The following is a 27071-nucleotide window of genomic DNA, read 5'->3' as shown; positions in this document are numbered from 1 at the left end:
TTTCCCCAAACAGCATTGCAACCTCAGGCTAGAGAACCCTGTCTGCTTAGCATGGAGGCCACCTCTTTGACTTACTCTGCCTCAGGTCAGGAAAGTCCCTTCTCTAAGTGACAGGTTTCTGGCATGGGAACTGAGAGCGCAGCACAGACTCACAAAACTCTAATCAAACTTCAGTAATTTTCATGAATAAACACTTCTTAGTTTGTTGTAGGTGTTCAGAGTCTTTAAAATATTATTATCCAGATTTATAGCCCCTGAGCGGCGAGCCGAGCGGCGGCCCCGCCGCCCCAAGCGGCGAGCCGGGCGGCGGCCCCGCCGCCCCTAGCGGCGAGCCGGGCGGCGGCCCCGCCGCCCCAAGCGGCGAGCCGGGCGGAGGCCCCGCCGCCCCTAGCCGCGAGCCGGGCTGAGGCCCCGCCGCCCCTAGCCGCGAGCCGGGCGGAGGCCCCGCCGCCCCAAGCCGCGAGCCAAGCGGAGGCCCCGCCGCCCCTAGCCGTGAGCCAAGCGGAGGCCCCGCCACTATGTGATCTTAGAGGCTTGGGCTTCGCACATGCGCTTTGGGCACCTTTAGGCGCTGCCCTTTATGCGCAGGCGCAGACACGCGGGATTCAGAGGTGCGCAAGCGCATTTGTGCTTGGCGTCATGGTTACGGTTGTTAGGTGCTCCAAGATTCCTAACTGTTGCTCCCTACGTTTGGCTTATCTCTAGCACTGGTGCTGGTGTCTAGAAGCGGCGAAGAGCCGAGCGGAAAGTGGAGTGTTGGTTAAGCCTGTAGGCTTTGCAATGAAGAAGTTTTTTGGTTTCCGGACTGCGAAGGTGCGTTCATCCCCGACCTTAGACATGGAGCTGATGAATGACTTGAGGGCATCGGTTCACAAGGAGGAAGTCACAGAGACCCAGCCCCGGTATAACATCCGCGTGAAAGAGCTCAAAAAGATCCACAAAGTTGCTGTCATGGACAACATATTCAAAATGCAGCGGTTGCTCTTGCGTGGGAAGAACGTGAATAAAAGAGACAAGAGGAAAAGGTAATAGGCATTAAGGGCCTGCTTAGCCAGAGGGAGTCATTTTGTGTTTATGTAGTGAACTTAGATTGACCCCGCCCCTCCCAGAGGAAATTACTTGCAAAGGCTAGATACAGGGGCAGGTCTGGCCAGGTGAAGACATCCAATCAGTAGGGTGCGCATATATCTACTAGGGTAAATTGAAATTCAGTTGGTCATCCATATATCTACTAGGGTAAATTGAAATTCAGTTGGCCATCCGTATATTACTAGGGTAAATTGAAATTCAATTGGTCACACATAGAAAGCCCGGGCAGTTTTCTCTGTGTGTGGCAGACCTAGCATGATTGTTCAGTTTTCTCTGTGTATCACAATCTCATTGGTCACCTGTGTATAGCCCGGCTAAACGATCTCTAGAAAAGTCTGTCAGGCTGGGAGGGGTCTTCTCTTTGCAAGAGATAGCCCTGAGCGGTCAGTTTGATCCTGTCTATCTGGTTGTGGAGCTCCAGGGTATGGCCCACCGGGGAGAAGCTGGAGCAGCCACGCTCCCCAGGGCTAGAGTGGATGCGGGGACGCCCCTTCCCTCCACTGGTAGGTCGCCAGGGGGTTTGTGTCCCCATAGGCAGCCAGGGGGTTTGAGTCCCCCTAGGAGTCCAGGGGCTTCAAGTCCCCCTAGAAAATCCCCACCTGTGTCAGGACCACAGGCCTGCAGTTGTCTTTGTCTTGTTTTGTTGTTGTTGTTGCAGTAGCAGAAATATCTGCTATTTATTTATTTATTTATAATGGTATTAAATACTAATATTGATAATTGGTAATTCTTGATTTTCATATGATCTATAAATCTAAATATCTAATAAAATGAAAAATAATTTCGTTTATTATTTAATATAATGTATATGAAAATATGTCATATATAAATATATATTTATGTATAAGATATATAAAATATATATTATTTCATATATAAAATATATATAAAATACATAGTGTACAAAAATAAAACTGTTCCTGTTTATTTGAATCCTGAGCTTCCTTTGGCTTAAAGTTTCTTGAACATCAGATTGTAGATTTACTTAAAAAGAATTCTTCGTTATTTTAGTCCTCTTTTCCCATAGTGCTTTCAAGAACTAAAATTTATTTAAATGCCAACCATGTGACTAGAACTGCAGTAGAGCTGTTGTATGTATATACCATTATTTCATTTAACGTAAGGCACATTGATTGTGTGATGCCCCACCATATTGTATACCAATAAGAAATCTTTAAAAATTCTGCCAATTATAGTTGTAAGACAGTTTGAATTATAAATCACATTCCAGTGTCAGAGATACTAAAAGGTGACAAAATGAGCCTCCTAGAATCATTGATATATAGTATTCTTGTGAATATTTAAAACATACCTGAGAAATAGGCATAATTGTATCACTTTACCTAATGGGAGTGTTGTCTTTGTACAATAGTATCAATAGTAACAGTCATAAAAATAATATGAAACAAACTTTGCATAGATCCTCATTTAAGCATGGTGATGAGGTCTTGTGAGATAACTATCCTTTATTTTTATTAGTTTTTAGTAATCTCTGTAGCCAACGTGAGGCTTGAATTCATGACCCTTGAGGTCAAGAGTCACATGACCTTCAAACTGAGCAAGGCAGGGAACATGAGATAACTGTTTTTCTCTCCACTATTTTGATGAGGAAATTGAGGATAAGGCTGAGCCATAACTATTAAGTTTAAATCCTATTAAACCCAGGTTGAGCTGAATCCTGAGGTCAAGCTCTACCTCGTCAGATAGCCTGCTCTTTTATTAGTATGGTGAATGGTCACTAATAAATATTGTACTTTCTTCAAAAGATAATGAAATCTTTGTTTTTGAGTCAAAGGAATAAGATGCTACTTAAAGTTTACAATTACATGAATTAATTGCATGTTTTGAAATCGTGCACTATAATTTCCTAAAACATTCTTTCACTTTCATAGGACGCCTCTCCATCTGGCCTGTACCATCGGCCATGCTGACATGGTAGATTTTCTTGTAGAGAGGAAATGCAAGCTTGACCTCTATGATGGAGACTGTAGGACTCCTCTAATGAAGGTGTGTGGTAGCAGCTGTGTCTGCCTGAGATGGATTTGATTTAATTACTTAGTATGAAAATCTATTGCAATTAAGTGTAACTAATTGTTTGTAGCATGCTTGCTTTAAATTCCCAGAATTTACACTCTGTTTCTTGGGATACTACTGACAGGCTGTACAATACCAGGAAGAGGCATGTGTAACTATTCTTTTAGAACATGGTGCTAATCCACATCTTACGGATAAGTTTGGCAATACTGCCCTCCACTATGCTGTTGCTGGTGAGAACACATCAATAGTAGAGAAGCTGATTTTATTCCATGCAAATATTGAAGCAAGAAACAAGGTACATCAACATTATTTATAAAGTATTTGAAATTTTAAAACATATATATATATAAATTTTTTAGCTACAAAACATTTATTTACATATTTATTCATATATGTAATAAATAATAAATACTGAATTCTATACATCAAGTCCTGTACCAGGGAAACAACTCCAAAGCCAGGGCAGGGAGGACTAGAGAACGATGAAGCCCACGGAAAGGGCAGAGTTCTGTTTCCCAGCCGCCCTTCCACCCCAGGAGGAGAATCTTCCCATTAGTGCTTGGGAGTGGATGGTGGGCTCAGAGCCCACAAAGGCTTGAAGGCCTGATGGGGAATGAGATGATGATGGAGGCTGGGTGCTGTGCAGGGGCTTAGGAAATGGGTGCTGCTGGGAAGGGGTGGGAGACCATGACCTAGTGGGGTAACTTGGGTGAGTGCGAGTGGGAGGAGAAAGCAGCAGGTTGCAATCCCCGGGCACTCCAGGCCCCAAGGTTCTGAAGATGAGAGCACGGGGATCGGGTCCTGACATCCTCCAGGGGCATCTACTTGGGCTCATAGCCACTCTGCCTGCCATGTCCCGCACTGGGGTCTCCCATTTCACAGAGTAGTTCCTGCTCAGCATTGTGTAGGTCCTCAGGGTTAGTAGCTGTGCATGGGGAGTCGAGGGGGACCACACTCACTCTTCCATTTGTTATTTCTTTGACATGTCTTACCTCCTACCACTGCCCTTAAGGAAGCACTGTTGGTTGACATAGGGTCAATTTTTCATACGTACAAGCTCAAGCATTCCCTCAATGAAAATATTTTGAAATAACTTCATTGTCTAAGATCTCACTTTATTTTTATTTTTTGATTTTTTTTTCTTGAGTGCACTTTTTGGAAATACATTTTTGTAGGGACTGTAAAGAAAGAAAGCAGGAAGAAAGCACATATACAGACTTATAAGAAGAGAAGCATGTTCTTCACATAGCAAGAATTTTTATGCCTCTATGCTTCTAACCCAAGTAGTAATTCTGAGTAATTTTACATGGAATATGCCTTATTCTGCTCTAAGACTATGATCTAGTTATAGGGATAGAGAAGTGATCTATGTTTCTATCATTCAGTTGATATTAATACTAATCTTTGATACATTTTCATTCTTAAATGCAGCAATTATCTACAATTGATTATAGTTATTAAGTTTTTGTTGACCCAAGTGTTGGTTTTCTTCAAGTTTTGAAAGAGGCCGGCTTTGGCTAACAGTGCTGTAAACTGTCAGTCAATTATTCGAAGTTTTAAGATTTCACTTTAACGAACTTTTTTTTAAAGAAAGATTTTATGTATTTGAGAGAGAGCATGAGAGCAAACACACATGAGTAGGGAGGAAGGGCATAGGGAGAGGGAAAAGTAGGGGAGCCTGATGCAGCGCTGGATCCCAGAACCCCAAGAACATGACCTGAGCCAAAGGCAGATGCTTAACTGACTGATCCACCCAGATGCCCAAGAGCTGCTCTTTTAATTTAGAGCCCATCTTCTTAGTGACCCATCTGGAGCAAGAGAGCCTTATGTTGACATCTGGGATCCTGATACCATTGACAGAAGAGAATCAAGCATGTTGGTATAACCTGGAGAAAAGCTTCACCTTTATTGGAAAGCTCTCGACACTGTATCCCTGAAACTAATTTCTGAAATGTTAATGTTTGCCATGAAAGTATTGTCAAATGGGGATAAGCAAATTTAAACCGGTTTCTTTTGCACTAGAGATAATGTGCAGTTCTGTAATATTTCTCAAACATAAAGGAACATTGAATCTTTCTATTGAGGCACAATCCTCACCTTCCTGCAAAGTATATGTTCTTTGGACTATAATTTAAGAAACACTACACCAGAGATAATCATTTAGGCTGTTAACTCAGTGAAAATACTTTAAGCTTTTAGAGCTATGTTTTAGAGTTTGGAGATATAGAGATAAAAAATAGTCCCTTCCTTCAAGAAGCTCTTGGTTTCGATGGGTGCAATAAAATAAGTAGTGTATACAGTGATAAATACTGTGAGAGAAGCCGAGATTCTTGGAACTGGTCAATGTTTGAAGTAAGATTTGGAGAATGACTACAGTTAATCTGTTGAAGAGGTAGAGGAGGACTATTTAACTGAATTTATTTTATTTTTCTCAAAAATATTTATTTATTTGAAAGAGTGAGAGTGGGAGAGAGAAGTGAGCATAGGGGTGGGGCAGAGGGAGAAGGAGAAGCTGACTCCCCACTGAGCAGGGAGCCTGACGTGAGGCTGGATCCCAGAACCCTGGGCTCATGACCTGACCTGAAGGCAGACCCTCAGATTGAGCCACCCAGGTCCCCTGTGGAGGGCTATTGCAAAGAGAAGGAGCAGCTGATGAAAGGGGGTGGTGAGGGGGGGGTAGGGGTAGTCGCAGGGGGTGGGGAAGATGGAGGGCTGGGGAAGTTGGGGGGTTGAGAGTACTTATATATGTGTTTAAGGTTAGAGGATACTTTATAGGTTTTAAAATTCAGTATGGGGGCGCCTGGGTGGCTCAGTGGGTTAAGCCGCTGCCTTCGGCTCAGGTCATGATCTCAGGGTCCTGGGATCGAGTCCCGCATCGGGCTCTCTGCTCAGCGGGGAGCCTGCTTCCTCCTCTCTCTCTGCCTGCCTCTCTACCTACTTGTGATCTCTCTCTGTCGAATAAATAAAAATAAAATCTTTAAAAAAAAATAAATAAAAAAAAATAAAATTCAGTATGGAAGTATGTAATTTTGTAAATTACAAATTGTTTTTTTCACTTTTACAGGTCGAATTCACACCATTTTTACTTGCTGTAATTGAAAACAATCATGAAATGGTGGAATTGTTAATTAGAAAAAAAGCAGATGTACATGTGGTTGATAAGTTTAAAAGGTACAGTAGTTGTGTTTTTTTTAACCGTATATTGTCCTAGGGTGGTATAATTAAGTCAGAAAGAGTAACATAATAAGAAGAGGATTAATTTATAATTATATAGTGAAAATGTCAACATGTCATCAGTTAGGCAGAAAGCAATTATTCTGATGGGGCAACATGAAGAACAGTATACACAGAATTTATATTCCTTCCTATTATTGACTGATGTGATCTGTAGTCCTTTTTTTTTCTGCCATATGATTTTATGTTACCTAAAAGGGTTTCATATTAGTTTTATTATAAAGTGTGCACTCCTTTTATTTTATGACACAATATTAAACTTCTTAACCCTTTTATAGTATTTTTTAGAAACTTCTACTTAATATAAATTCTCCTTAAAAGATGCATATTAAACATAAATAGGAGTTGTTTTATCTTTTGGATGACTCCTTGCTTTAAATTTTTTTTTTTAAAGAATACTGATGTTAGGTGATCCCTAAGTGATTATTAATTACTATTACCAGATAGGGTGGGCTTATCATCCTTTTTCATGTTATATATATATATATATATATATATATATATATATAGAGAGAGAGAGAGAGAGAGAGAGAGTTTTCATTGGTAAGGGTAGAAGGATGAAAGATAACTTTCATCAAATAGATTTTTCTTTTTGTGAGTACAAATCATAGGTTGATGATAAAGAGAAAAGAGATGGACTTTAGATAGACACAAGACTAGGTTTAATTCCTTTCCTACTTGCTGGATATGTGACTCTGATACGTTCTCTGATATGAAAAGAAGGATAATATATCCTACAAGGGTTGTGTGTAAATAATATTTTATATATATAGTATTTAATTTACTGCCTAACCATGCTTATTTTAGTACCATTAACTGCAACTATGACTCTTTTATTACTGTTAGTATGAATGCTGTTATTTTAAGCCTTCAAGTAGTGTTTTTGTTTTTTTTTATTTTTAAAGATTTTATTTTTTTTTTGAGAGAGAGAGAGATAATATGAGCAGGGGAAGGGGTTAGAGCAGGGAGCCAGACATGGGGCTCACTTCTAGGACCCCAAGTTCATGACTGAGCTGAAGGCAGACGTTTAAATGACTGAACCACCCAATCACCCCTGCATATAACTTTTTTTAAAAAAGATTTTATTTATTTATCTGACAGGCAGGGATCATAGGTAGCCAGAGAGGCAGGCAGAGAGGGAGGGAAAGCAGGCTCCACACTGAGCAGAGAGGCCAATGTGGGGCTCGATCCCAGGACCCTAAGATCATGACCTGAACTGAAGGCAGAGGCTTAGCCCACTGAGCCACCCAGGCACCCCTGCAAATAACTTTTTATACAGACCTGTCCTCTAGAAGACTTGGAAATACACCGAATCAGCTTAAGGAAAAAAAATGGGGAATTCTTTTTTAAAATCTTCACTCGTTCAGTTAAGTGACCTCAGCATAGTTTCTTGTTCATCAAATGACTTTAAACTAGCAACTTCTACTGTCATACCCAGGTGGGACAAGAGGCTTCTCTTTTGCCTTTTAATTTTAGCCATGGAGGTAATTTACAAAGATAAACACTTGAAGTTGTTAATGGTCAATTCTGTACTGACAGGAAAGATATTAACCTGGTAAAATATATGAAATTTGCTGTTTAGATAACCCTAAGTTCCTAAGGGTGAAGTTATGTCTCTGTTATTTTAGAACAGCCCTCATGCTTGCTGCACCCTCTACATCTCCAGATGTAGTCAGGCTTCTTCTTCAGCAAGGTGTTAATACCTCTTCTCGAGATGAACGTGGATGGACGGCAGGAGACTATGCTCTTTTTAGTGGATTTGATGGGTAAGTGTTTACATTAAAATGTTAGTTATTACTAAAGTGAAGTTTAAAATAATTGAACTCTTAGTTCTTATGTAACAGATGAGCGTTCGTAGTTTGATTCCTGCAATTTGGGGACTGTAGTGAGTTAGCCCATGTCACTTGCCAGAAACCAAGACAAAGGCTAGACTAGTCAGCATTAAAAATGAGTGCGGGATTTTTTTTTTTTTTTAATCTCAGGACTATCGAGACCTTTATCTTTAGGGACCCTAACTGTATCTGTTTCATTCCAAGGATAACTGTTATGCATGGGGTACAAAGAATGTTACATTTGTGTGTTTACTCCTTCCTGCCTCCCTCCCTTCCTCCCTCTCCTCCCTCCCTCTCCTCCTTTCCTTTCTTTGTAGATTTCAGTTATAATTATTTCAGAGAGGGGCAGAGTAGGGACAGAGGAAGAAGCAGATTTCCTGCTGAGCAGGGAGCCTGATGTGGGTCTCAATCCCAGGACCCCAAGACTGTGACCCGAGCTGAATGCAAATGCTTAACCAAGTGCCAAGTGAGCCACCTAGGTACCCCAACATCACGCCCCCCCAACTAGTTACTTGGGTCCTGAGATGCTCAGTTTAGTAGAAAGCCCTATCCTTTTCCTTGAGGGTTATCTCCTATTCTTTCCCCCTTGAATTTTCCAAGAACCTAAAGAGTTCCCAAAGACCAAAGAGACCAACCTCTTTCTTCAAGTCATTTGGAAAGAAAAAAGGACATTCTTATCATTGCCTTGTTTCCTTTGATTCTATTGCTGCAATATTGCTGTGTGGTGCCTTCTTGACTCAGTGGGTTAAGCGACTGTCTTTGGCTCAGGTCATGATCCTGAAGTCCCAGGATTGAGTCCCCCCAGGTGGGCTCCCTGCTCAGAGGGGAGTCTGCTTCTCCTCCTGACCCTCCCCCCTCTCATCTTCTCTCTCTCCCTCTCTCATTTTCTCTCTCAAATAAATAAATAAATAAATAAATAAATATCTTAAAAAAAGAAAGAAAGAAAAATAAAGAATTAATTATTTGTGAGAGAGAGAGAACAAGAGCATGAGCATGAGCAGGGGGAGAGGTTGAGTAGGGAGCCAGATGTGGGGCTCAATTCCAGGACCCCAAGATCATGATGGAGCTGAAGGCAGACACTTAAATGACTGAGCCACCCTGGCACCCCTGCAAATAACTTTTTATACAGACCTGTTCTCTAGAAGGCAATTTTTTCCCCCTGCAGTCTGGTTATGATTGACCTTTGCTCCCAGGAAGCCCTTGCTGATCCACATTCCCCAGTCTCCATGGTGACCCACAATGAGACTTCAAAGTCACAACATTTTTTAGTTTACGACATATGCTTATATGCTCAGCTGTTATTCCAAGGCACCAGCACCCTGTTCTGGCTGCCGGGCCCCCTGGCTTTAGCCACAAATACCCTTCCCTTCACACTCAAAAGTCTTACGTGAAGCCCATATGTTTGTGCTGACCTTCATAATGAAGTACCACTTGAGGATTTTGCTTGTCTATCCTGCTAGCAGATGATAGTTGGGACCCTTCTAAGCTGTTAAAGAGGTTCAAATAATGCTACAGGAAGAGCCTGGGCTTTCCTTTCTCCTTTGTTACTAGGCCTGTATCTCAAGCCTGATTTAAATCCTGCAGAGCGCCTTTTCTTATGAGGTGATGAAAGGTGTCATACTGACCTTCTTGGAGTGGTGGGCATCATCTTTCCCAAGAGGCCATGTTTTGGGTAAAATATTTCATTAAATCCTCTTAACAACATTGTGAAATAAGGCAGTAAGATGCCTGTTTTATAGAGGAAGACTTGAGATAGAGAGAAGTGGCTCCTCCAAGAGCAAATAGCTGTGGTTAGAGAGTTAGGACCACTGAGTTCAAAACACGTTCCATTATGGCAAGCTAACACTACTAATTGCTAAACTACTACTTCATGACTAGTTCACCTTACTTTGAAGTATATGGGGTATTTTAAGTTTTGATATTAGCTCTGATATTATTTCAAATACACTTATGAATTTGATATATTTGGTAAATATTTTTCATATCAGTATTAAAATAGTAACGTTGTTTATCACCCTTTTTATATGTAGCAATCACCAAACAATTGCCAAACATACAGAAGAAAGACTTAAAAATTTTTCGCAAAATAACAACCCAGGTAAGACTTTTCAGAGTGAAGTACTTTTGGTGGTCACATAGATGAAGTCAGAGTAAAAAAGTTTTGATAAAGAAAGAACAGTGGGGAAAAAAAAAAAACCTGAATGTGTAAATTGTATAAGTTCACTTTCTTGCTTTCTTTCTCTTTCTCTCCCTCACCTCTCAATTTTACTTATTTGACAGAGAGAGAGAAAAGTGAGAGAGCACAGGCAGAGGGACAGGGAGAAGCAGGTTTCCCACTGAGCAGGGAGCGCAATGGGGGGCTCAATCCCAGGGTCCAGGGATTTTGACCTGAGCTGAAGGAGGATGCTTACCCAACTGAGCCACCCAGGAGCCCCTATTTTTTTTTCTTTCTTAATATCTTTCTATTGTTTTTTAAATTTCTTTTCAGTGTAACAGAATTCATTGTGTATGCACTCTACCCAGTGCTTCATGTAATACGTGCCTTCTATAATACCCACCACCTGGATCCCCCAACCTCCTACTCCCCACCCCTTCAAAAGCCTCAGATTGTTTTTCAGAGTCCATAGTCTCTCATGGTTCATTTCCCCCTCCAATTTCCCTCAACTCCCTTCTCCTCTCTGTATCCCCATGTCTTCCATGTTATTTGTTATGCTCTAAAAATAAGTGAAACCATATGATAATTGACTCTCTCTGCTTGACTTATTTCACTTAGCATAATCTCTTCTAGTCCCGTCCATGTTGCTACAAAAGGTGGGTATTCATCCTTTCTGATGGAGGCATAATACTCCATAGTGAATATGGACCGCTTCTTCTTTATCCATTCATCCATTGAAGGGCATCTTGGTTGTTTCCAGTGTTTGGTGACTGTGGCCATTTGTGCTATGAACATTGGGGTATAGATGGCCCTTCTTTTCACTACACCTATATCTTTGGGGTAAATACCCAGGAGTGCAATTGCAGGGTCATGGGGAGGCTCTATTTTTGATTTCTTAAGTAAACTCCACACCATTTTCCAAAGTGGCTGCACCAACTTGCATTCCCACCAACAGTGTAAGAAGGTTCCCCTTCCTCCACATGCTCTCCAACACATGTTGTTTCTTGTCTTGCTAATTTTGGCCATTCTAACTGGTGTAAGGTGGTATCACAATGTGGTTTTAATTTGCATCTCCCTGATGGCTAGTGCTGATGAATATTTTTTCATGTGTATGATAGCCATCTGTATGTCTTCATCGGAGAAGTGTCTGTTTATATCTTCTGCACATTTTTTGACATGGTTATCTGTTTTGTCTGTGCTGAGTTTGAGAAGTTCTTTATAGATCCTGGGTACTGTCATTTGCAAATATCTTCTCCCATTCCATGGGTTGCCTCTCTGTTTTGTTGACTCTTTTCTTTGCTGTGCAGAAGCTTTTGATCTTGATGAAGTCCCAAAATTTCATTTGCACTTTTGTTTCCTTTGCCTTTGGAGACATCTTGAAAGAAGTTGCTGTGGCCAATGTTGAAGACATTACTGCTTATGTTCTCCTCTAGGATTCTGATGGATTCCTTTCTCAGGTTGAGGTCTTTTGTCCACTTTGAGTTTATCTTTGTGTACGATGTAAGAGAATGGTTGAGTTTCATTCTTCTACATATAGCTGTCCAATTTTCCCAGCACCATTTATTGAAGAGACTGTCTCTAAGCCAGCATTAACCAGATCCCCAAAGCCAGCAAAGACCCCACCAAAAAGGAGAATTTCAGACTGATATCACTGATGATTATGGGTGCTAAGATTCTCAACAAGATCCTAGCAAATAGGATCCAACAGCACATTAAAAAGATTATCTACCATGACCAGGTGGGATTCATCCCTGGGTTGAAAGGATGATTCAACATTTGCAAATCAATCAATGTGATAGAGCAAATCAATAATAGAAGAGGTCCTCACAGTTGATGCAGGAAAAAGCATTTGAAAAAACTCAGCATCCATTCCTGATTAAGACGCTTCAAGTATAGGGAGAGAGGGAACATTCCTCAACTTCATAAAATCTGTCTATGGAAAACCCACAGTAGATATCATCCTCAATGGGAAAAAGCTTGCAGCCTTCCCGTTGAGATCAGGAACATGAAAAGGAGGCCCACTCTCCCCACTCATGTACAACATAGTATTAGAAGTCCTAGCAACAGCAATCAGACAACAAAGAGAAATAAAAGGTATCCAAATTGGCAGTGAGGAAGTCAAACTCTCTCTCTTCGCAGATGACATAATACTTTATATGGAAAACCCAAAAGACTCCATCCCCAAACTACTAGAACTCATTCGGCAATTCTGTAACATGGCAGGATACAAAGTTAATGTACAGAAATCAGGGGCTTTCTTATACACTAACAATGAAAACACAGAAAGGGAAATTAGAGAATCAATTGCATTTACTATAGCACCAAGAACCATAAGATACCTGGGAATAAACCTAACCAAAAAGGCAAAGGATCTGTACTCAAGGAACTGCAGAACACTCATGAAAGAACTCGAAGACACAGAAAGATGGAAGACCATTCCATGCTCTTGGATCAGAAGAATAAACATTGTTAAAATGTGTATACTGTCTAGAGCAATCAGAAGGCCATTCTGATCAAAATTCCATCAGTATTTTTCAAAGAGCTGAAGCAAATAATCCTAAAATTTGTATGGAATCAGAAGAGACCCCAAATTGCTAAGGAAATGTTGAAAAAGAAAAACAAAACTGGCTGCATCACATTTGATTTCAAGCTTTACTACAAAGCTGTGATCACCAAGGCAGCATGGTACTGGCATAAAAACAGACACATAGACCAGTAGAACAGAGTAGAGAGCCCAGATATGGACCCTCAACTCTATGGTCAATTAATCTTCGACAAAGCAGGAAAAAATACACAGTGGAAAAAAGACACTCTTTTTTTAAAAATTTTTTTAGTTTATTTTCAGAAAAACAGTATTCATTATTTTTTCACCACATCCAGTGTTCCATGTAATCCGTGCCCTCTATAATACCCACCACCTGGTACCCCAACCTCCCACCTCCTTAATATCTTTCTTAATAATCCAGTATTCAGAATTATTTAAGAATTTAAATACTGTCATGAACAATAAGAACAAATCCATGAGAGAGACTGGACTCCAGGAAATAAACTGAGGGTTACGGAAGGGAGGGGATTGGGGTATGCGGGTACTGGGTGATGAGTATTAAGGAGGGCACGTATCGTGATGAGCACTGGGTGTTATACGCAGCTAATTAATCATTGAACACTACATCCGAAACTTACGATGTAGTATATGCTGGCTACTGAACATAATTTTTTTTAAAAGTACCTCAGTGTGGACAACAACAAAAAAGGAAGTTAACTTTAGGCAATTTAAAATACAAGACATTATTGTTTGAAAAGAAATTCATTATTATAGTCATGACCCCTAAAATCCCTTATATCTTTGTGTCAATAAGAGAAAGATTTTTAAGTTAGTATGTTTTATACTTCCTCTTTAGGCATATTAAAACAAATTGAACTTATGTAAATGGATCTTTTAATTTTTTCAAGTGGATTACATTTAGTAAATATTATTACATAGTGATTTGTCTCATTAAAAAAGGAGCTATCCTTAAAAACTGGGAACTCTACAATACATTCGTGGTACCATAAACAAATGGCAAAAAATATGAACTGGAAAACTTAGCTAGTATGCAGCAATACCAGGACCCTGGAATCATGACCCGAGCCGAAGGCAGAGGCTTTAACCCACTGAGCCACCCAGGCACCCCGGGATAGTGTAATTTTGTTAGAACATGATACTCTGTTGCCATTAGTAAAGAGATTATCATAATAAAAATTCAAATGGGGCAGCTGAGGCTCAACAGATTATACTAAAAGCAGAAAAATGATTCACAATAACAAAAATGCTACCATTTGTCCCTACATATGGCACCTAGTGTTGTACAATCTGAAATGCATGAAGAAACATTTAATTTAGTAGACTTTTATCAAAGAAAATCTGTAGGTTGGTTCGGTTTTGCAATTTACTCATTTTCATTTGTTCACTTAGCAAATAACTATCAAGTGTATTTTAGCTACTGTCACTCTGATGTCGAATACAGACATTCAAAAAACACAATCCTTGCCCTCCAGGAGTTTGTTATTATCATTGTCATTTTTATTATCTACTCTATTTTTACTACTTTATTTTAATTATTTAGTTTATTCCGTGCTTACTATGTGCCAGAGCCTCTTCGTGTTTATAATTCTCATTGTTAGGTTTTTATTCATATTTAATATGTAAGTCAATAGTATGCAGACTGAGTAGTAAGTTTGCCAGGTAAATAAGCAGAAAAACCATGTTTAACAGGAGGAACGTCCATCAAGATTACATGTTTTGCAGAGGGAACAGCAGTGCAGACGCTCAGATGTATGAGTGAACTTTGGAGCACTTATGAGCAGTTCAGTTTTGCTGGTGCAAAAAGTGTGCTATGGGAATGGTTGGAATGAGTGAATACTTAGCTAAGGCAAGCTAATGAAAGTTTTTCAGTACCATAGAAAGGTGTAGATCTTACCATGTAGACCTTGGGAAATTTATCAGGTTGAATGCTTTAAGCTGCAAATAACAGGTGACTTATAATAGTGACTAAAACAGGGCCACCTGGATGGCTTAGTCAGTTACACGTTGACTCTTAGTTTTAGCTCAGGTCACAGTCTCATGGGTCATGAGATCAAGCCCCACATCCCACAGGGCTCCATGCTCAGCATGGAGTCTGCTTGACGATTCTCTTCCTCTGCCATTCCTCCCATTTGTGCACTCTCTCTTGCATGCGTTCACTCTCTGTCAAATAAATAAATCTAAAAAAAGCAAACCAAACCAAACAGTGACTAAAACGGTCAGAACCAGAATTCTTTTGATGGTTCAGTGATGTCTCCAGGATGCCAGTTGTCTCTTTTTAGCTTTGAGGTTGGCATTATTTTATATGTCCTTTCCTGATTGGCTAATTAGCAACAATATCCAGTGACTGGAAGGACTGTTTTTCTTTATATGTTTCTTTTCTTTTTTTTTTTTAAGATTTTTTTTATTTATTTGACAGAGAGAGACAGACAGAGAGGGAATACAAGCAGGGGGAAGTCGCAGAGGGAGAAGCAGGCCTCTTTCTGAGCAGGGAGCCTGATGTGGGGCTGGATCCCAGGACCCTGAAATCATGACCCGAGCTGAAGGCTGACGCTTAACAACTGAACCACCCAGGCTCCGCTATATGTTTCTTAAAATAGGAAGAAAACTCCGAGGCTTGCAGCAACTTTCCTCTAACATCTTATAAGCTAGGTTATATCACATGCTTGTTCCTAAACCAGCCACTGGTAAACCAGGTACAGTGATTAGCTTAGAATAATCTTTTTTTCTTTTGAAGCTACGGTATGGCGGCTTCGTGTTTGGGACAATAAATATCCAAATAAAGTTGTGGTTTTCCAGCAAGAATGAAGACTATGGCATGGTTATTGGGGAGGGAGCCAGCAGTACTTGATGGAGCAGTACTTCACTGGGGAATGTGAAGCAGAAGGGTAACAAGATTAGATTTGAATTAGGGTCTTCTGGTTGTGGCACAAAATAGTGATCACCAAGATTTTTCTCTAAAGGTCCAGATAGTGAATATTTTAGGCCCTGTGGTTTTTCAACGACAACTACCACTATAGTGTGAAAGCAGCTGTAGCAACACGTAGGTGAATAGCAAGAGCCAACCATCTGGTTCTGTAAATAAAGTTTTATGGGGGCACAGGCACATGACTGGTCTGACTTGGCCTGTGGCCATAGTTTGGTCAACCCTCATGTGGAGGATAGATTGGAAAAAAACCATGTAAAGAGACTGGAAGATAAAGGACGCTTATATTTCCTTAGTCTAGTATCAGTCCATTATGAAATGTTCACTCCTCTATACTCAAAAAGTCAGGAGGCTCAATTTATTCAATTTACAATGTTGTTCTTTTCTAGGCCTTATATCTTTCTCATTTTTTAAAAATTTAAAACTTTTCAAAAGATTTTATTTATTTGAGAGAGAGCACAAGTGGGGCAGAGGGGCAGAGGGAGAGGGAGAAGCAGACTCCCCATTGAGCAGGGAGCCTGGAATGGGGCTTGATCCCAGGACCCTGAGACCGTGACTTGAGGGGAAGGCAGATGCTTAACTGAGTCACCCAGGTGCTGCCTTTCCCATTTGTTTTGCTTAAAAACTTTTTATTCATTTAATAAATAGCAATACTAGTTGGTGGGGTTATTTTTTTTCCCCTTCTGGAAGTCCTCAATTAAGAGCTCATGTTTGTGTAGGGCAGTGGCAGGGGAAATATAAAGCAATGATAGAAAAGAAGTATAGTTAATACAGTTTCATGATTATTGAATGTAGAAAGAGGAGAGAGGGCGATGCCTGGGTGGCTCAGTCATTAAGTAGCTGCCTTCAGCTCAGGTCATGATCCCAAGGTCCTGGGATGAAGCCCCACATTGGGGTCCCTGTTCCATGGGAAACTTGCTTCTCCCTCTCCCACTCCCCCTGCTTGTGTTCCCCCTCTCGCTGTCTCTCTGTCAAATAAAATCTTAAAAAAGGGGAGGGGGAAGAAGAAATCGTAGAAGAGTCATATATTTTCAGGTTGTGCACTAACATTTAAACTTGCCCATGAAGAATGAGTAGAACTTTATCGGAGTGCAGTGGGAATAGGGAAGACCAGGGATTTTCTGTATATGTTGAATTTGATGGAATATCCATGTAGAATATTTTTAGTAACTGGATAATTGAATACTAGGAGTTTCTAGCTGGAGACAGAGCCTCAAGTTTGTAGGTGCTGATTTGAAATAAACTGATTAGAATTATTAGGCTAAGTCATAGCTTGGACAAAGATTGAGCTTGTCCATGTTGGAAAACATATAGAAATAGACGAAGGCCAGTGAACAAAGCCTGGCAATACCAGTATATAAAGTGTGGATGGAGGTGTAAGACTTGGTAGAGAAGACTGAGAAGTGGCTGGGGAAACTTAGGAGAGGAATTAGAGAAAATGTTGTTGAAAAATTTGAAAAAAAATATTTCATGGAGTATTAATTGTATCAAAATCACTAAAAATAGTTGGATTTAACTTTTAAAAGTTCTTTGGTGGTAACCTTTTCAAAAGAACCATTTTTGAGTTGTAAGGTCTGTTATTTATGTGACTGGTCTTTTCTGTGTTCAAATATGGAAAAATAACACAACAAGTGTTATTTTTTCTAACTGCAGTATCTACCTGGACAGGGTCAAGGGGATATGGTCTGGCCTGGTGAGTAGACTGGCCAACATTTTTCCATAATTGTCAAAACCTAGGGGTCAAGTGTGAGGAAAAGTGTTGTCTTTCTTACCTGTTTTGTGTAGAGATACTTGAGCTTTTCTTCAAGTCCCTGATACACTCTCGTGGATGAATACTAGGACAAAAATCTGGAAGCAATAGGCAGGAAGCCGCTGTCAGGCCCTATCTCTGAAATGGAATCACGATGCAGCTGTCTTTTGACAGTTTTAAATTTGATCAGAAATACTTTATACAGACCTGCAGTTTGGGAGAAACTGACCTCTGTTAAGTATTTTATTGCAGAAAACTAGTATAATATCAAGGAGGAAATATAAGGTGATATGCTGAATATACCAGTTGTCACTTGCTAGGGATTCTGTGTCAGTAAAAAACGTCAGTACTGGACTATTTTTGTTAGTGCTGTCTCTCTCCATCCTCTTTAATTTGCCTTCCTCTTATATCTTTACTTTTACTGCTTCTTTCTGAATTTCATCTGTAAAGAAAGCACTAAGGAAAACTGTCTTGGAATCTATCACTATTGGAACACATTTCTACTATATGTATATTTCCTCCTAAGGTAACAGGCTACCCCATCTAAAATGTATTTCATATTTTGTTGTTTCTTGTGCTTAACTTCTTTGTACCTGTACCACAGTGACAGAGTTAGTGATGATGTTTAGCCAAGATTGAAAGCATTTTCTGGATTATCGGAAATTTTTACCTGATAACAGTTTTAATGTGACATGCTTTTGTACTTTTTCAGAAATTGGTAAACTATGGCTTAACAAGAATATGTGGCCAAATAGATTGACAAGTTTTTAACCATCTATGTATATAAGATAACTCACTTTGTTTTCCCCCAAATGAATTCTGTTGATCTCTAACGATCAAATCCACTATTTTCAGGCTGGAGTGGATAACTCATCCTACATTTCGAATGTAGTATTTCTGAGTTTTTGAGCAGATTGTCAACAACTGCCTTTAATAGGTGAACTGTTTCTAATTCTATAAGAAATTAATAAAATGAGTGGAAACAAAAAACCTCTAGAACCAATAGTGTGTTATTATACTGTGTATATTTTTCTATATATTTTTATATATTTTATATATATAATATATATATATTTTTTTCTATAATTATCCCTTACCTTATCGATTCATAACTACAATAGAAGTGAATTAAGCCCTATTTAGTTGCAGAAAATTTATGTGACCTTTTAGTTTTTTTATAGGAACTTTTATACTGTAGGACATATTGGTAATCAGCAGAATTCTCTTTTTTTCCCCAATTAAAATACGATTGTTGCTTGTTTCACATTATTTTCTGACATTATTTCATCTATTCCTTTTATGCCTTTATTCAAATGGATATAGAAATACAGTAGTCCCCCAGGCAAATTCTAAGAAAAACAGATTCAAGGAAAGGTATTCTGTGAAATAACCTTCTAACTGTAATCGTGTCTTAAAACATCAACCTTAATCATAAAAATTGCATATGATGCATTGGTATTAGAGGCTCCCAAAATGACACCCAGGTTTAGTTATTCACTGGAGGACCTCGCACGTCTCAATATATTTGTACGCATGCCTGCGGTTATTACAGTGAAATGATACAAAGCAAAATCAGCAGAGAAAAGGTGCATGGAGTGAAGTCTAGAGGAAGCCAAGTGCAGGCTTCTAAGAATCCTCGGCCTATGGGTGTGCTTAATTCCTCCAGCATTAAATCACGACAACTCGTGTGAGATGTCGTCTGCCAATACAAGAATCTTATAGATACTCAGTGCCTGAAGTTTTCTTTAAGTGATAATCATGTAGGCATCTTCTCCCTAGCATATATCAAAATTATGGTTCCCGGAAGGAAATCAAATAGTAAATGCTTGATAAATCACCTGGTTTGTACCAACACTTAACAGTCTCAATGGATACCTTTTGTTTTTTTCCTTCACAGTAAATAGACCTTATTTTTTACAGCATTTTCAAGTCCATTGCAAAATATCGCAGAAAGTACAGAGAGTTTCCATTTACCGCATGTTCCTCTACACGCGTAGCCTTCTTGTTGTCAACATCCTGAACCACAGTGGTACATTGTTATATTTATATTAGCTCATCTTTATCATCCACAGTCCATAATTTACATCAGGGTTCATTCTTGGTGTTGTACATTCTATGGGTTTTAACAAATGTGTGATGACATGTATCTACCATGTGGTATCACATAGAATAGTTTCACTGCCTTAAAAGTTCTCTGTGCTGTGCCTGTTCCCCTTGTCACAACCCTTGTCTCCTAACTTAAAAAGTTTTACTTTTACCAGAATGTCATATAGTTGCAATCATACAGTGGATATCTTCTCGAATGTTTAAAAAATTAAAATTCCGAGGTAATTGAATATAGTGATTCAAGATAATCTTTGTCCTTTGTTATGTTCATCAGTGTAGGATCTGATGACATATGCCTTACAGACTGAAAAAGTGTGATTTCTACAGATGTTTGTCACATAGTGGGGAAGGTTGAGAACAATGACATCATATCCTGCTACCTAGCACTAATCTTTGGTACCATTCAGGTCTAAGAGGTGGATCCAGATAGACTCTCCAGCAATGAAAGTAGGTCGACTCAAGAGGTTATACTTTATAGAACTAGAATCACTAAAATCACTAAAAGCTTTCATACTTACCTTGCAATTGGAAATAAGGCCAGAGAGAGTCTGTTTGCTATGTTTTGCCATGCTGCAAAGTAGAGTGGCTGTAGACCAAACTTTGTGATGAGGTGTTTCACCCTAAACTTAGCCCCTGCTGGAGATCTGGAGAAGTTCTGTTGTGTTACAGCAAAATAATTATAGTCTCTTTTAACTGTACCTCATAGTGAAAGTCCTGAAGAATCCAGAAGAATCCTGAATTTGTCAGTCTATGAGGATGATTCTGCTAATGACACCATTTTCTGTTAGTCTCAAGGGTTTGGTTAAAATTGTGGTCATTATAAACATCCACTTGTAGGTATCAAATTCCAATAAATACCATTCTTTTCTTCCATTTGGTAAATGTAGAGGAGAAAGTAACATTTTTTAGCGAGTTTACTGCCTACCAATAGTATAATTAATATTCACTCCAGTGTGGTTGCCAGGTTTGGTCCCGAAGAATACTTTTTAATACAACATCAGTCTTACAATTTGAATATTCTGTATTTTTCTGTTGTTGATTTAAAATGTACTTTGCTTTTTTCTTTAGTGGCGAATAAGACTTCTGAAGAAGACTCTTTAAGCAGGTAGGATTTTTGTGGATTTTTTTTTTTTAACAAATTCTGTGTTAACAAGGGAATGCAGAGAAAAGCATTTGTTGAGAGTCCTACTGTGTGTTAGGCACTATATTATGTGCTTGACATTTATTATTATATAGTCATTACAATAGCATCACAAAGTAGATGTGCTGTTACAGCCTATTTTTTTATTATTTAGTCAGCTGTGGTTCAGGAACATTGATTAATTGACCTATGATTCTATAGTTAAAGAGTAGCAGACCCAGAAACCGCCACTGCTGCTAACAAGAGCTTGAACACTGTGAATTTTTGGTCTTGGAGGGGGCCATGGTGCCCCCCCATGAGGCCTAAGAATCTAGTCAGTTACTCAGTTTGAAAATTCTTCAAATTTTCAAATGTGATGATGACTTTGTTTCTGCAACCACACCTTTGAATAAGAAGCCCAGAACAATACCAAAAGAGTTAATACTAGAAACAAGAAAACCTAAACTGAAGAATGTCCAGAAAGAAGATATCCCACTACAAGAGAAAACACCTAAAAAAGGATGGCTTTAGGTGACGAACTTTACCAGCGAGACTTAGAAGTGGCGCTAGCTTTATCAGTGAAGGAACTTCCAGGGGTCACCATTGATGTGGGAGAGGCTCGAGATACAAGCACCAAAAAATGTGGCAGCAGTGAAATTGGGATAATGACTAAGGCTCCCCATCTCTCCGATTGCAGTGTAGCCAGTGATGATTTAGATTGAGATAAGCTTACCGAGGGAGATGATGTGTGCGGTGCTCAAGGGAAAAGAAAAGCAGCATCAAAAGCTGTGGTACAGCAGAGGAAGAGTCTTTAGGAAGGCAGTCATGGCGGTAGTGCTGACGACTCTGAACCAACCCCCTGGTGGAGAGTCTGAGGATGAGTCTGATTTTAGGGAGAGTGAAGATGATGATGCAAACTTCACTGTGGGAGAAAATAAAGTGGAAGAAATTAAAAAGAAAGAAGTGAAAGTAAAATCCCCACTTGAAAAAAAGGAGAAGAAACCTCAATCCAAACATGATCCAAAGTCACTTTGGAAGTGACTTCAAGAGACTGTGCTCCAGTTGCTCTGAAATCAGAATCTCAGCCTTCACCAAAAAAGGCTTTATCAGTGAAGAGGCCACTCGGAAACCATTACAAATATGCAAACCTTCAGCTGGAAGCAGAAAACCTAAGTAGATGCCACCAGCGCTGTCTGGAAGTAGCAACAGCAGCAGCAACAGCAGCAGGAGCCCACTGGCAGGGGTGTCTGTTAAGTCTCCAAATCAGAGTCTCTGCTTTGGCTTGTCTAGATTAAAACAAGTGAAACCTTTGCATCCAAATGCTGCTAGTAGCTAAGTGTGGTAGTCAACAAAGGTTTGATTAAGAGAATAAGAGTTTTACAAGTGTGTTTATATTTGAATTGTGTTTCTGTTGAAGAAGTATCATAACATTTCTGCAAAGAAGACATCCAGATGGCCAACAGACACATGAAAAAGTGCTCCATATCACTCGGCATCAGGGAAATACAAATCAAAACCACAATGCGATATCACCTCACACCAGTCAGAATGGCTAAAATAAACAAGTCAGGAAATGATAGATGCTGGCGAGGATGCGGAGAAAGGGGAACACTCCTACACTGTTGGTGGGAATGCAAGCTGGTGCAGCCACTCTGGAAAACAGCATGGAGGTTCCTCAAAATGTTGAAAATAGAACTGCCCTATGACCCAGCAATTGCACTATTGGGTATTTACCCTAAAGATACAAACGTAGTGATCCAAAGGGGCACGTTCACCCGAATGTTTATAGCAGCAATGTCCACAATAGCCAAACTATGGAAAGAACCTAGATGTCCATCAACAGATGAATGGATCAAGAAGAAGTGGTATATATACACAATGGAATACTATGCAGCCATCAAAAGAAATGAAATCTTGCCATTTGCGACAACATGGATGGAACTAGAGCGTATCATGCTTAGCGAAATAAGTCAAGCAGAGAAAGACAACTATCATATGATCTCGCTGATATGAGGAAGTGGTGATGCAACATGGGGGCTTAAGTGGGTAGGAGAAGAATCAATGAAACAAGATGGGATTGGGAGGGAGACAAACCATAAGTGACTCTTAATCTCACAAAACAAACTGAGGGTTGCTGGGGGGGGGGGTTGGGAGAAGGGGGTAGGATTATGGACATTGGGGAGGGTATGTGCTTTGGTGAGTGCTGTGAAGTGTGTAAACCTGGTGATTCACAGACCTGTACCCCTGGGGATAAAAATATATGTTTATAAAAAATAAAAAATTAAAAAAAATTAAAAAAATAAAAAATAAAAAAGCAAACAAACAAAAAAGAAGTATCATAATATAAACAAATCATTTAATGTTAAAAAAAAAAAGAGTAGTAGACCCACGAATTGACTGTCAGCCTGCATGACTCCCACATCAATTCTTTTGTCCCTCAGCAGCACTGAGGTTAAGGAACAGATCCCAGTCAGATCAGCTCAGAAAGTCAGATTTAGTTATGTGTTTGCTGATTTAGAGTTTTCCTAAGAAACCAGGTTAGTCCAAGCATTTGTTCTATTATATTTGACAACTAGTGATAACTAGGGGTAATTAGTGCAGTGGCAACTAGTCTCTTGTTTTTACTGTCCAAGATTTTAGGATGGCTCTCATTACCTATGGCCATAGTACATAGCTTTTACATAAGCATGACCTAATCAGGCAAGTTCTTAGATAAAGAGATGTCTGCTCTCCTTGAGATGAATGCTTTTTCCAGAAGTGATGGATATGTAATCTAGGTGTAGGCCATGATACGTTAATTAATTTTATCATCTATTCAGAGGATATTTCTAAATGATTCCTGTTTACTGACTTCCCCGTCTAGTTTTCCCTTTAGACTAGTCCCTTGACCAGTTCCTTGAAGCCTTTTCTTTTTTTGTAGATTTTTTTCCTTTTCTCTCTTGACTTTTCTATAATCTTTTCTTGTATTTTTCTTTTTTCTTTCTTCTCTGCTTTTCTTGGTGTTTCTTTTATTCCATTAATTTTTTCCCTTTCTGCCAGCTAAGTATTCTCTGTTTTTCTGTAGACAAAATCAAAAGCACATAGAATTTCATGATTTTAGGGCATCTTAGAGATGAATTAATCAAAATACCCTCTGGTTCTACAACCTGTGTTTAACATCCTCACCAAGTGATTATTTAAATGGAGAATTTGAAATGCAGAAGAGACTAAAGTGACTTACTTGGATATGATAAGTGACAGAAATGATATTTACATTCAGGTTTTTTCCTTTTTTCCTCATCTTAATAGGTGAATGTTTTAATAATAGAAAGATGGGGAGTGGGTCTAGTGAACACAGTGAAGGTGCGTAAGGAAGGAATTGGCAGGAGAGGTCGAGTTTCAAGAATAACGACACTGGGTTGGATGGGAATAAGAGTTTTAGAAAAGATGTCAGAATATTTGGGCTTATAAGTTAGATCAAGATGGCTTACAGAAATGAGGGACACACACACACAGAAAGGAATGAAGGATATGGGATATTGGGAGTTTAGAAAAGCACATTAAAATAGAGGGTTCAAGAGAGTCATGAGCAGTTTTTTTGTTGGTTGGTTGAATTGAATGAACTAGCATACTTCAGGTTTTCTGTTGAGAGGTATTAAAATCATTTGAGCCACAGGGAAGGCTTTTTACAGCATATAGGAATGCTGTACTACTACTACTTCCAGCCCAATCTTGGATTAGATCCTCTCGAGTAATGGGGGAATGGAGATTCTGAACCACACAGATATATGGCCCAAGGTAGGGGTCTCCTCACTCCACCTCTTTTTCTAATACTCTGATGTCCTTCCCATGTACTTGTAGGGTTTGGTGGGCTAGGACTGGCTGTCAAATCAGTAACAGAGCTTCATTTGGGTAGTTGGTAACATGTCTACATTGCGATGATTACAAGGATGACTTTCAGTTTATCAGGAAATGGCTTCTACTCTTGATCATTTGATGCTGTGCTTGTTGTGGGAATCTGCTTTCATAGGCTAAAGATTTAAAAGTTTGGAGGGTACCACTGAGCCCTGCACTTGTTGTAGGGCTATGCTGTACTTGTATCCCTGTGACTTACTGTAACTGGAATCCTGAACCTTCCATTCCCCTTTACCCATTTTGTCCATCTTCCCACCCCATTCTCTTCTGGTGATACAGAATTCTCTGTATTTCTGGGTCTGTTTCTGTTTATTTTTGCTTTTACTGCTCTTGCCTCAGGAGCAGTAAAAGCAAAGCAAACTGTGGGGACTACATCAAAATCAAAAGCTTTTACACAGTGAAGGGATCAGTCCACACAATGAAAAGGCAACCTATGGAATAGGAGCAGATATTTGCAAATGACATAGCCAATAAAGGGTTAGTATACAAATAAAAAGAACTGATAGAACTCAGCACCAAAAACACAACCCAATTTAAAAATTATCAGAAGACATGAACAGACATTTTTCCAAAGAAAACACACAATGACCAAAAGGCACCTAAGAAGATTCTCAGCATCACTCAGCATCAGGGAAATGGAAATCAAAACTACAACGAGATAGCACTGCCTACCTGTCAGAATGGCTAAAATAAAAAACATAAATAACAATGTTGGCATGTATGTGGAGAAAAAGGTATCCTCTTGGATTATCGGTGCGAATGCAAACTAATGCAGCCACTGTGGAAACAGTATGGCGTTTCCTCCAAAAGGTAAAAACTGAACTACCCTACAATCCAGTAATCACACTATTGGGTATTTATGCCCCAAAATAGGAAAATACCAGTTTGAATGGATACATGTACCCCTATGGTTACTACAGCATTAGTTATAATAGTCAGCCTGAGTGTCCATTGAGAGATGAATGGATAAAGAAGTGGCACATATATATACAATGGAATATTCAGCCATAGAAAAGAATGAAGTTTTGCCATTTCAGTGAAATAGAGGGAACTAGAGAGTATTGTGCTAAGTGGAGTTAAGTCAGAGAAAGACAAATACCATATGATTTTACTCATATGTGGAATTTAAGAAACAATAGAAATGAGCAAAGAAAAATAAAACAACAAAAAGCGAGAGACAGACAACGAAGAAACTGACTCTTAACCATAGTGAACAAGTTGATGGTTACCAGAGGGGAGATGGGTAGGGAAACAGGTGAAATAGGAGCTAAGGGTTAAGGAATGCACTTGTCGTGCTGAGCGCTGGGTGATGGAATTACCAAATCATTATATTGTATACATGAAACTAATACAGCACTGTGTGATACTGGAATTAAAATAAAAACTTAATAACAAAAACAGAGGCTAAAGTTCAATTACATCAAGAAACTTTATTCAATAAATAAATAGATGACCTTTCACTTGATTTTTCTTTTTCATTAACTTGTTTTTGTTGTATATTTTTGCTCTAAAGTATTTCTGTTAAACCTGGTGATGATAATGCTTCATGGCCTACATCAGATGATGAAGACTTAAGTTTCAATATGAAGGTAATATACTCTCTTGTGAAATTAATTTTTCTGCTCTGAATTTAGTTTTGTGTATTATTTTCTCTTAAAACTTAGCAGTGGCCTGCCTATCATCATTTTATGTTTGAAGTGGAAAGTTGGTCAGAACAAACCACTTTATAGAAATATGACAAGTTGAATTTTTTTTAACTCTGTTAAATATCAAAGTTAGAAAAAATGGGCTGGAAATATATAATGACAGGAAAATTATATTGGGAAAAGCTTTCCCATGATGGAGGAAATATGACCTTTGGTCAAGGATAAGGATTCTTACTGTGAGTTTTAAATTATCTTATCATGACTTTTCTTTCTTTTCCTTTCTCTTTTTCTCTTTATCTCTCTTTCTCTTTTCTTCTAACATGACTTTTATAATACTCATTCCTAAATGAATCTTTAGTGGACCCAGTTATTTATTACAGATAGTTTTTTCTTGGACATTTTTTATTTTGGTAGCATACAGTTTTATGAAAGGCTTTTTTTTTTTTTTTTTTTTTTTTTTTGCTATTTCTTTCCCTTGTTCTACATTTAGACCAAAATAAGATTGGAAATTGTGGAAATTTAGAAATTTAAATTCTACTTAACACATTCTACTGTGTTTTCAAAATAATTCCATAAAGAGTTTAGTTAAAACTCTTTATCTAAGTAAAGAATACACGTTTTGCCTAAAAAAATAATTAACACTAGAAGCAGAGGCTTTTCATACCCATATGGTAAAATGTCTAATTTCAGAAATCTTTTATATTACAGTTTTTCAAAAA

At 39.0% G+C, this 27071-nt stretch overlaps 1 protein-coding gene and 1 pseudogene across 2 annotated transcripts in view; both read left to right on the top strand.

Moving 5' to 3' along the window:
* Nucleotides 1-695: 695 nt before the first annotated feature.
* Nucleotides 696-27071, top strand: part of LOC309857865 (ankyrin repeat domain-containing protein 26-like) — a gene marked incomplete at its 3' end in the record, with an annotated part of 37333 nt that continues 10957 nt past the window's right edge. Inside the window, exons 1-8 of the mRNA XM_082750600.1 lie at nt 696-1025; nt 2982-3096; nt 3248-3421; nt 6191-6297; nt 7989-8126; nt 10223-10290; nt 20761-20797; nt 26220-26295. Coding sequence (XP_082606726.1) covers nt 781-1025; nt 2982-3096; nt 3248-3421; nt 6191-6297; nt 7989-8126; nt 10223-10290; nt 20761-20797; nt 26220-26295 — 960 coding nt within the window. The remainder of the gene's footprint in view (nt 1026-2981; nt 3097-3247; nt 3422-6190; nt 6298-7988; nt 8127-10222; nt 10291-20760; nt 20798-26219; nt 26296-27071) is intronic.
* On the top strand, nt 20850-22234 carry LOC309857864 (RAD51-associated protein 1 pseudogene; annotated as a pseudogene). The gene is made up of 2 exons: nt 20850-20874; nt 21141-22234. The product of its transcript is annotated as an RAD51-associated protein 1 pseudogene (transcript).

Source organism: Mustela nivalis (assembly GCF_964662115.1).
Source record: "Mustela nivalis genome assembly, contig: HAP1_SCAFFOLD_1468, whole genome shotgun sequence".
Classification (NCBI taxonomy): domain Eukaryota; kingdom Metazoa; phylum Chordata; class Mammalia; order Carnivora; family Mustelidae; genus Mustela; species Mustela nivalis.
Note: the sequence above shows the minus strand (reverse complement) of the source record. Positions and strands in the feature narration are given on the sequence as shown.